At 39.3% G+C, this 12,264-nt stretch overlaps 2 protein-coding genes across 4 annotated transcripts in view; one reads left to right on the top strand and one right to left on the bottom strand.

The window, feature by feature from the left end:
• LOC145961670 (uncharacterized) overlaps positions 1-8,628 on the bottom strand; it is a 32,328-nt gene extending 23,700 nt beyond the window's left edge. For both annotated transcript variants that reach the window (XM_083082119.1, XM_083082130.1), the window contains exon 1: positions 8,335-8,628. In XM_083082119.1, coding sequence (XP_082938245.1) covers positions 8,335-8,372 — 38 coding nt within the window. In that variant the 5' untranslated portion in view covers positions 8,373-8,628. The remainder of the gene's footprint in view (positions 1-8,334) is intronic.
• The window catches only part of Tdrd3 (Tudor domain containing 3), a 32,344-nt gene that overhangs the window by 7,636 nt on the left and 12,444 nt on the right, over positions 1-12,264 (top strand). The gene's annotated exons all lie outside the window — the stretch shown is intronic.

The following is a 12,264-nucleotide window of genomic DNA, read 5'->3' as shown; positions in this document are numbered from 1 at the left end:
GCCGCACGGCGTGCGTAAAACAAAACGGAAAATCGTCCATCTGCTCGTAATTGTGGCTTTATAAATCGCTTGAAACGATAGTTTTTAACATTTTCCATTATTTAATAGTTTAAACCTCCCTTTCTCTTTGCCATTTTGTAGAAATCCTTTTCAAGATTATTAGCGCGGTATCTTTGAAGTGTGTAATTTAACACATCGATCGTTTTTAAATTATCTTTGACACGTGTCTTTTATAAACGGAACTTTCAATATGTATGACTTAAATTTCCGAACGTCTGTATATAATTAGTCCCGCAAACTTTCGACTTCAATTTTCGCAGTGTTCTTATTTGATATTGGAATAAATATATAGATGGATATAATATAAATTAAAATATAAAAATCATTTTTTAAAAATTGTGCGAATCACTACAAATTGCTAAAATGTATCTATACATTTTTTTATATGCACGGATGTCAATATTATACCGCGATATAAGGATCTTAAGGAGTCCGTTTGGAGTAGCTGAGATAATGACGCGGCGAGTTTCTCAAAGGACGAACAGCGGTGCACAGATGCGCGCGAAGCCAATTTAAATACCACCGCACGCTCCGGATGGTGGATCGCGAATTTCTTCGCTTTTCCTTGCTCGCCCCATCCGTTGGAAGCTCGCTCCTCCGCTTTGCCGCATAATTATACTCGAGTTAATAATGACTTACGAAGTGCAGGCCTTCGTTCGTCCGTTCGTTTGTTTAGCGGCACCGATACGTAGATACGTAGACACGTACATATAGGGTGATGTACATTAAACCATCAAACTTGTCAAATATGCTCCTTTTGCCTTGATGACATTTTTTATTAAAAATTACCTCTTTTTACCTCTTCCTAATTAAATGTCTCTCAATAACAAAGCTTCAAATTAAAATTCCGTCATAGTAAAAGCAATTTAAAATTGAATAAAGAACATATTTTTACTTATTTTCGTTGCTGAAGCTTAATTCATTACAAGTTTATTTTTTCCAACTAAAAAGCTATTGATATTTTGATCTCGATAATTTCGTTAAAGATTAATTGATTTAGAAAAAGAATTCGTAAAGGATTCGTAAAATTTGACAGTAAAATTTCGAATCACCCAGTAGATACGCGCGACCAAGGTCGGCCACGATGTTGCTGCATTAAATTGCACGGTGCTAATCTCGCGTTGCCTTCGCTCGCTCGCTCGCTCTTGCCGGCGTAATTCCAGCGGACGACGATTTTTTTTCGCCGCTTTCCCCGATAAATATAGCCTCACGAGAGATGACGAAAATCGCAAATTACCGATGATCAGACATGGCGAAATTTTTTTTCCCGACGCGAATCTGTCTGTTTCCTGAACACAAGGATATTGACGCGACTGATGATGATAAATCGTTGTGTCAATGATTAATGCTCTCGGCGGTAACGTCGATGCAAAATAGATATTATAGATGTAAATATGAATATGCTGTTGCCTGCTTGTTACGAGATGAATCTCTCAGTATACAAACAAATTAGCTGCATTAGATGACTGCATTGAAAATGTGACAATTGATACATAACTATTTATAAAGAATATTGAACATTTTTTCAAAATTTCACTTTGCGTATCGGTTGCGAGATCGCTGTAATTTAAAAAGGATATTTGAAAAATACTTGAAGCCGACACGATGTCACCGATATGTAGATGTATTCCGAGATCACCCACGACGATGATGTATCAAACTGCATGGCGCAGTCGCCACGGTATGTTAACGATTATGCGCTACATTTCTCATGATGCGCACAGCAGCAACGCAACTGCATTATTTAAAATGATGGTCGTAGACATCTCTTTTTGCAATCTTAGCGTATATCTTTTCAACAATTGTGGAATTAAGTAAGTAATTAGGGCGCGACACTCAGCGACGCGTAATTATATCAATATAATATATGTATTATAATTAATTTTAATAATCCGGATAAAATAGCTTAATTTATAATGACAATTAGTAAGCCTGATTTTTATTAATCGATTGCTCGGAGAGTTTACTCCTCGAAAAGAGTAAATTATAAAAAATCAAATGATTTTCAGATTTTCAGATTGCGCATTCTTGCTTCCTTGTCACTTGCGATGATATCAATCGCATTCGGATTATTGAAATTATTATGAATATCAGTAACTCTTCTTCTTCTTCTTCTTCTTGAAGGAACATAAGTAGAACGGCGATTTTCTCCGTTTATCGCCCCAAATTCGCGCCGCACAGATTACGAAAGTTGCTGTCTTCTTCGTCTCTTTTTGTCTCGTTATCGTTCTCTGTAATTCGTCTCTCAATAAATGATAATCGCACGACCGTGGTTGTACTTTATATTCGCGAATCAAGACATCGTTGCATCAATTTCAAAGCTATACTAATTGGAAGCGTTTAGTATTTGAATAAATTATCTAATTAAATTATGAAAGTATTACGCAAAAAAAGAAAATTGTGCAAATATATGCAGCTCTAATTTAGAGACGCGATTCTCTGAAAGCATCCGAGCGTCGAGATTATCACCTGCGTTCGATTAATTCGGCCGTTTTCAATATCGTGAGGGCGCGATTTAAGGCTGACGGAATCTCGTGGCGACCGATTACGAAAAGGAACTTTTTTGCATCGCTTCTGCATGCGCCTCTCTCATTATCGTCCTGCCTAATGCATAAGTTTGCCGCTAATGTACGGTTATTATCGCGATCGTATACACGCTCTTCGTCGTAATGGCCGCGCTCGATGCATAATCCTGCTTCTCCCTTTGTCATCCTTTCGCCACGAACGAAACACCCGGGTACTCGTCGAATCGATGAATGCTAATCCGCCGTCAACGAACGATCGGCACGTCGAACTTTGCGAACCAATTTTCAATTTAAATGAATGGGAAACAGTACATTTCAATAACGAAAGCGACAATAAAAAGTAAGAAGTAAAACAATAATGAAAAATATTTTAAATACGCAAAACAAATAATGTTTCTTTGCTCTAATATCGTAAAGCGTATTTGGTGAGAAACGCGCAAAAAGCGTGGAAAGACGAGAATTTATTTAAATACTCGAGACAAATGCGTCTCATGAATTTACATTTCAAATTTCGCAGGTATTGTACCGAGGAATTTTTATGCAATAACTGAATAATTTTTACATAAAAGGGAAATTGTACGAGAGAGGCTCTCTTTCGTCACATATTTTTTTTTAACTCGATTTTTAATTATCATATTTTTCATTTATATTAATATTCATTTATAACATTTTATATAGAGAAAATCACAATTTCGATGAACATGATGATAAATAATTAACATCTTAAATAACTTCCTGTAATAATTTCCGTAAAAAACGTCAACTTTCTTTTTCGTTGGCATGTATAGTAAAGTATTATTTAAAAAGTAAAAGCGAAAATATGTACGCATACGTACATATGTTCCATACTTAAAAAAGGGAAGTAAAAGTATAATGTATCATTATTCATTCACATTACATATGAAGCGATTCGCTAAACATTTCAGTGAAAACTGATTGTTCCGAAACGTTAAGCATTCTGTGTCATGTCAAAAAAAAGCGTTTCGACTACATTAGCGACCATTAAATTGAAAACCAACGCAATATTTCGCGATAAGTAAAATTTTACCGTAAAATTATTCGTTTTTACTTTCACATATTTTATCGCGTATCGTTCAAAAGTCTACGTAATTACGGCAATAATGATAATAAAGAAATGAAATTTGTATATATTAAAATAAATAAAAAGAGAACGGAATTGTCTCGAAAAGGGGCCACTTCCGAACGAAGATGAGAGGCTTCATGGACAGGAAATGTTTCAGCCTCGGGGATCGACATTAATAATTCCTCGAAAAGCGTATGGAAGTCGGTCGAGAAGAAATTGCGATGCTGGATCGCCGTTGCAAAATCGAGGCCCCAAAATGATTGAGCGTTTTACCTCTCGCGAAGGAACGACTTCCTCTCCGCGATCGTTCGATCTTCCGGGTTCGCGTTGAACGAACCTCAGCGACCGATAACACTAGAAGTAAACTCGGCTCTAGCTTTAGCTCTAGTTGTAGCTGAATCTATATAGTTAGATGCACAGCTCGTATACACCATATGTGTAGCTAGACCTACTTTACTCGCTCGAGAGATTACATCGATCGAGTCGAGCATGACGAAAATACGAAGCGTTAAGGATGTTTCGAATTAATTGAAAATTTATAAGTTATACATTTTTAGAATCGCTAAAAATAATGGACAAGGAAAAAACAGCTAGGTATTTTGAAAATTAATATCTAGAGTCTCTCCCTAAAATCAAGACTTCTCAATTCTCGTAAAATTTCATTTTCTGAAATATACCAGAAGACATTCACATGTCTAATCGCAGAGCTTTCCTTCCGTATCATTTCGCGATGGAATTGATAAACATCCTGCGATACATCTAATTATAGCACTATCGATTTTCCGGATATCCATTAAAAAATCGCCGACGACAAATGTAAGTAGACATCATATCATTTGATCGGTTGTATATGTATTGCATATACGGGAAGTTTTGCGATCAAACGAGTCGCGTTGTTCGACAGGAAATCCTTTAGCTCCGAGTCGCGTGTTTCTACGAAACGATTGCCGGAGAGACTTTGAGATGCGTCTCTTGTGCATGCCAGGAGATCGTGCGCTCTCTTTCCATCTCTCTTTCTCTTTTGTCGGCGTTTATGGATCCCTTTCGTACCATCGATCTTCCGCGTTCTATAAAGCGGCGAATGCAACGAGTATTGTTCTAAGAGCAACAAGGGTACGGTATGCCGATGTAAATAGTGAAACACGCCTAGCGTGATCCTGCCGCGGGTTATCATCCTGGCATTAATCCTTTCAGATTTTACCCCCACGATCACGAGAGTATGTTAGTCACGGATGAAGTCTGCGCGGGGAAAGACACTGTCATTTTCTCGAGACATAAATCTCGTTTGGCTCAAGCGTATTTAATTTTTAAATACACAATCAGGTTCAAAAAACCTACTAGTTTCCAATAAAATTCTCGCCGATATAAATACCTTGTTCTTTAGATTAAAACGTTGATCACGTAAGTTCTCGATACGGTTACCGGAAGTCATTACGGAGAAAGAAGGCAACGAGGGCGCCGCGGCGATAATTATCGAATTCAGGGGCGAAGTTTGCCAATGAACTTCCGGCCGTCGATTCTTCCGGTAAACGTCCGAGTCGATCGATCAATATGACTGGGTGAAACGAGTTTTGGCGCGATAGTAAACACGCGAAAGAGGGGAGCTCTCGTTTTCTCGGCGGAGACCGACCGTGTGTAACTCTATAGGAAACCTTGCGCATGAGTTTCACTCTGCATCGAGCTCTACCGGACTGCTCCATCAGGGATATCCACGTCTAAACGATCAGCAATGCGACGAGTCGCGCGTAAACATCGGACACCTATCGCGAGCTCATCGCGCAAGCATGAATGCGTTTTTAGCGCGCGAGCCTAATGCGAGCACCAACGACTGTCTGACGACCTTATTCTTTCTCTCATGGCGAAGTGTCACACGCGCTTATCTCTCTAGCCGAGCTAGAGAGTACGACCGGTTGTCGGATCGGAGAGAAAATCCTCTTTTTCCGCATGCTTTTCCACTGCTCCAGTTTAACTGCGGACTGCGATACTGCTGCATAGCGGAGCAAACGTTGCATAATCGAAACGAAGACGATGCTGGAAAAAAGGACACGCAAGAAGGCTCGGTTCGGAGCTTGCTAATAAAGTTTTTAATTTATTTTAATTATATTTACCCGCAGTTATGACTGTGCCAACAGAATCGTAATTACTTCACCAGAAAAATTAGATAAAATCTTTATGTATACATGTTCCCCTGAAAAAGCAGAATTCTTATTCATTGGGTTACTTTTTTCCAACAATCGCTTCATTTTCATCCTTTGCCCGAATTATTTTTGTCATGGACGAATAATAATGCTTTTGACACTTTTTTATTTTTCTGTATAAACGTTTTAATTGTATGAAAAATCTTTCTTCGTATCTCTGTTATTTTGAATACGTCATGGATGTTTAAGACTATCCATTGGATATGCTATACGAGAGGTGATTCTTCGAAGCCGCGTTATAATTTACATGGTCGCAAATCGCTTTCGCAATTTCGCTCGGACGTGTCTTTCGGACGATCTTTTTTTTTTCATCGCCGAGGATTCGCGAGTCGCGATCGCAATCGCGACCGTTCATCTCGTGTGGCAATCGTTACTCGACATATAGAATCCTTTCTTTGTCCATCGACACCGTGTCATCCGATAGCCGCAGGATATACGTGCCTAGCCGAGAGATGTATCGATTGCCGTTCGCTTTTGTGCGAGTTCGCACAGACCGATCGGTCGCCTGCCTCCTCGGGATTCGAACTTGGGGATGCTCTTCGACGCGCGGAGGAGGCTGCAAAGATGGAAGGAGGGTTACGCGGCCGGAATTAATGCGGTGCGAGAGCGAGCGCGGGTCCAGTAGAGAAAAGGGATTTATGCACCGCCAGCGTTGATAAAATATATCCTCCGCGGGGATAAACCTTCCCTCTCTTCCGATGTTCGTTTTGTGTTTCTAACGTAACTCTTCGTTGCACGTATGCGAGCTCGCATTTTCCTGCGCGAGATGTGTACGTTCTTAGAATCGCAGCCATCGAAACATAAAGCAGAACAAATCTTGGAAGAGATGAATAATTTTATAATTAATAATTATAATTGTGAAATTTTAATTGTAGGTCAGTTTTTTTGTTCTATTTCTGGTCATATATGCTGGGTCGTAATATCTTGTCAAAGTTTTAGCTGTCTTGAAGTACTTGAAAAAATCTACAAAAATTTATATATATTCTTTGACATCAGTAGAAAATGATACAAATTAACAACAAAAGTTAAAAAATAAATTGTAACATTTTTTTATTGATTAAGAATGTTTTATTGTTAAAAAATACTGAGGGTGAAAATTTAAGAGTTAATACTTTATAAGTCACAAAAAAGGTTCGGAACATTGCCTCGAGAGGTGTAATTAACGTTTTAGCACAAAACCGTCAAAGAAGCGGATCTGTCCGCATGCTATCTGATGAGATGAGAAAGAGATCGCACCAAGGTGGGGGACAGAGGAAGAGAAGGAGGAAGATGAGGAAAGAGAGAGAAGGAGAAAGAGAGAGAGCGTCGCGCACTTAGGGCCTTTCGTCACGGAGACGAGGCGAGAGCCGCGCGCGCGGTCAATGGCTGCGGTATCCGCAGGTTCAAGGAAACCGGGCTGGTCCGATTCGACATGTCGTTCCCGGGGAAACCGAACAGGTGACGCGCCTGCCTCTGCGAAAATGCAGGTTAATGGAATGCCGTCTAAGTAGCCTCCGTCGTTGCTGCCGTGCAACTGCATACGATTACCGCGACTGGATTCTCGAGAATCTTCCACGCTTCGACGATCGAATAGAGAACTGTGTCATGCCTCTATCGAAAACGTTACACATGTATGACACGTTTAAAATTCGCTATAAACATTTTTATAGCATATACGCGTGCAATTTTGTTCTATTGCGACTTATCGCGTATAAAATTTACGCTGACATTTTATAAGGTCTTGTTACAGATGCTTATTAAATGTAGAAAATATGACACTCGTATTTTATATAAAAAGAATACTGAAGAAAGAGAGAGAGAAGGAATTTTATATATTTTAATTTTTTATAGGATTAATCAAGCATAGAACGAGTATAAATCCGATCGGTTTTGAATGCCGATCGTTCTCTTCGCGCAATTGTAATGAGGCAACAAATCTCATTGTTATGAAATTTCTTTCATAAGCAGATAACTCTTTTCATAATCTACTGGTAGACTTATGATTATTCCGAACAAAGCAATGATTTTCTCAGGTTTGTGATAAGAGGTCCAATTAACCTGTGTTTTCGCATGGGCGGAAAACGTAAAATTTCTCTCGCAATCAGATACATGCTGCATGCACACTCAAGATTATATCGCAAAATGTTTCAGAATAATCGATTAAACATGTCGATTATACATAATATTTATCCATCGAGATAATATTGATTTATTTCTGTCGATTGATTCGTGCATGATTTTCAACATGTCCATGCCCTGATATTTTGACGATTGTACGAAGGCCGCTCCATGCGCTTCTATCAGCGCACGACATAGCAACGAACTCATCGATCGGTCACGAAGGCGGCTTTTCGAATGAGAGACCACGAGAAACCCCAATCGGACGACGACACGAACGGGGGAGAAGCACGGGCGTTTCACGGTGTCTATATGCGTGTGTAAATGTATGCGACTCATGCGTATCGATCTAATGCCTTTTTTCCCATACCGGTGCATGAAGGCGGCAGTTGACATGTTACTATCCATGGGGTGGTTCCATAAATCCCGGCTCGGCCCCGCCAACGCAACCCCTTGGACGACACTCTCGTTAGCGGTGCTTCCGACTCCGCTCTGTCACTCTGTGTCCTCGATACGGCACTGCGATCTCGTCGCGTCCTCAGAGGATCCACGATGAACAAGAAGATGCGACGCGACCGCGGCTGGCAACAACAACCAGTACAAATAGATTCGACACCTGCCTGTGCGCCGATCTAGGCAGGTTGGGACCTTCCACCGGACTGAAGTCAAAATGCGCACTGGTCGGTTTCCATGGTGGTGGGCCGATGGTGGTGGTCGGTGTCGGAGAAGAGAGCTGGAGGTAGTGCCAGTAGTGGTGGTTGTTAGGTCGAGGTGGTGGCGGCGGCGGCGATGGTACCCGGTGGATCTCGGAGAATTGGTGGGGGTTTTGACAGAACCGTCTGTGCCGGCTGCGCGTCGCGTTCTCCATCAGGCGATGGCGCAGACTAGGTCTTAAGGCACTACGCGCATGATGGTGTTGGCCGAGAAACACCCATGGGACGCGATGGGATCGGGACTAGAATTGTCGCGGGGCGTGAAACCGGCGTTAAATTTGCACCGTCTTGAAAATTTCTCATTAATAGTAATAATATGAGGCTGCCCTTTTAAATTAATCTTGCGCTCGCGATACGTGATTATTGTATTAAACAATTATGTTCGTCTTACAATTAGATGCACTCTGCCATTTAAGAATATAAAAATTTATCTAATTATTTAAGTGTTTAAAAAAATGTGTATGGAAAATAATGAATTTAATTTGAGCATGCAGGTCCTGTTTATTTTTGTAATATGCAGAATTATTTTTTATTACAGTGATAGGAATATCTGGAAAATCAATAATTTTATTGCTTCCCCTTCTGCCTCGTGAGCACAAAGATAATCGACAAAAATAGTCGCATCAATTTTCATTATTTTACAATAATAATTTCTTCAGTATACGAGAGAAAGTAATGCGCATCCTTGGTAGCTGTTTTATCGCGAAGGCGCGGCTTGGCTCAAGATGCTGCTTCTTAATGTATTGTCTGTTCAATGTACATTTTTCTACAAACGCTTTATTTCAATGATTCTTTCTCTCCAACGGTAGCAATTTTGTCCTTATGTGACATGAAAAATGTTGGCATGAACGGTACACAATTTTGCCGAAAATTACATTTTTTGCTTCTGGTTTATATAAGCTTCCGCAGTTCCATTTCCATTTGGTACAACTGTCGGGCACTTGTTGTCGGGCTTCCATTTCATTCTTTGTCTTTTATGGCTTTTTTCTCGTTGTCTTCGTGCTTTGTATTCGCGAAGGATTTTCGCGAGAAACGAGCTAATATTTGGTGCGTGATTTTCATCAAGCAATGGCAAAATGCAAATTTGTCGGTTCATTATCACGTCCTAAGTTTTTTTACGTCGCATAAGAGTAATTCATAAAATCCAGATGCAGATTTTTTAGAAACATATTCTCAAAATACACAATTAAGTAATATCATCCTATTTTTACAAGTTATTCGAAAAAAGAGATGGGCAATTTACACGACGAGTAGGTTTCATCGAAATTAGGCTCGTGCAGCTCCTATTGGAGCACTTTACGCGTGCGATATCGATCGTCCTTTAATGATGTTTGCCGGTAGACGTAGTTACAATGAGGCTAACTCGTATAATTGTTCGGTTATACTCGGGGTAATTGCATTGGCCTGTTCGTCGTACCATCTCTCTTCGGGCGGCGGAGTAGAATTTAATTTATGGCCAAGTACCTGGTTGAAGTGGCTCCGAGTTCTCGGTTTCACCTGGACGACTCCCCCAGTTCCGGCGCATTCAGATTCAAAGCTCGGGACGAAATCAATACGTAGATATCGCGCATCTCAGTTATTTTCTCCCCCTTTCCGATGTGCTCCCCTGCTTCCGGTAATAAGTTCCTCGGCCGCGCGGTAAACTGTGCCAAAGAAAAAGAAGAAAAAAGAAAGAGGCTGTAGAGATATTAGAAAGCGTGGAAAATGAAGGAAATCGAATTTTCCCGTTTTTCTATATTTTTGCTGAAAGTTGCCGAAAATAAAAGTTCAGAAAATATTATTTAAAAACCTGCAAAATCCGCAAATTTTCTGTCTATATGAGTTCACTAATTTAATGTGGATTATAATTAATAACATTCAATTTTTGATGATTTATAATATTTTACGGTATTATAATATCTCGCTCATATCATAATTTTATTGTGTATTAATAAAAGTTTGAGTTGTATAAGATTGAAAGATCTCTTATTTTATGTATCTTAAAAATTTCGCTTAAATGAACTAAATTTTTAAGACAAAATAAGAGATCTGCGCGACGACAAAAATAAAACTTATTAGATATTGACAACGTATAATCACTCGGCGCAAAATGATCAGGTGAAAGAGCATCTGGACAAAGAAACGGGTGGAAAAAGGTAGTCTGGAAGGATGGTGCGCTCATCGTGATCGGTGCGCAGAACGGGCAGCATTATTCGCGCAGCGCATAGCGATTCATTCGTCATTGTCCGACGTCCCTTTTGTAACGTTACACGAGGATGGTTCTCGCGGCATATGGACTCATTCACCGCTGAATCGTCACAAGTGTGTACGACACACAGACCTCGTAATACGTGTACATACATCGCGTTTTCGAGCGACTATTCAGACTTGCCGAATTTCAAAAGTATCCTACCAGCTATACAAATGCGACATAGAGTGCTATGCACTAATTAAAGCACGGGAAAATATATAGAAACCTCTGCTCAATATCGTGAAAGCTCTGCGAGGAGAAATATACATTCAAATATTCAAAATAACGTAATTCTGTCGTGAAAAGTCAGGATCCATTCGTTTATCATTCAACGAGAACGCGAAGGGTGCTCTGTGTTTACTTTCTTTTCGACCCATCGCAGACGGCCTGAGTAAACGAGACATGGCGAAAGGGTGGCGAAGAACAAGTGTGCTGATGGCTAGGGAGAGCGGTGGAAAATTGCGTGCTCGCACGCATTCGATGCGACTTCCGCGGGATGGCAGCCAGTCACGCCTCGTCGCGAGGACATGCGTAGGACTGACGCATGCCGGGGAGAGTGAATAAACGCAAGGGAGGTAGTAGAGCCCGATGAAAGTTGACTCACAGACAATTACACATACGAATAAATTCGTGAAATCCAAATACAAATATGTTTGTATTGAAAATTGGATTTAGCTTCCAATCTGCACCGTTTCTGTCGGCTAAATCTATATTTCTTGCTATAAATTTTTCTGTACAAGCTATAATTTCATCTTTACAATGCAAAATCAATTTTATATCGTCGTAAAGTTATGTCAAAAAAATAGTAGAATTGGAAGTACTTTATTTTTCAATAAAAAAAATACGGGTTTTATAAACAAATAAGGATATAAATTCTCATTTTATGTTAGTAAAATTCATATAATGTTATATTGATATTATATAATTTAACTTCAGATATAAAGTAATTAATTTTCGCTACATTTAATTTTTTCTGAAACTTTTATATATAATTTTAAATTAAAAAGTCACGCAAGATAAAGCATGCAAAACAATTTTTAATTAATTTTTTAATGAGCATTGCCGTTTATCTTTCGTAGGCTAAACGAACAGTGCGATTAACAAATGTTATGATGATCATAAAAGAGTGTAGTAAAATCGCAGTTACCTGCTGGCAAGGATCAATTAGCAAAGAGTTTATCTCCTTTAAATTCTGATTAAAAATCGAATCAAAATGAATACGATTAAGAGCGACAAAAGGTTCTATATTTTAATTTAAAAAAATATCAAATACATAAATTATATTTATGTATATATTTAGTATTATATAGTATTATATTTAGTATATTTGTGTATATATATTTATATACGTATATAT

Source organism: Camponotus vicinus, unplaced genomic scaffold (assembly GCF_025532165.1).
Source record: "Camponotus vicinus isolate PSW18456_S1 unplaced genomic scaffold, iyCamVici1.0 SCAF_1, whole genome shotgun sequence".
NCBI classification, from domain to species: Eukaryota; Metazoa; Arthropoda; class Insecta; order Hymenoptera; family Formicidae; genus Camponotus; species Camponotus vicinus.
This window is presented reverse-complemented; position numbering and strand designations above follow the sequence as displayed.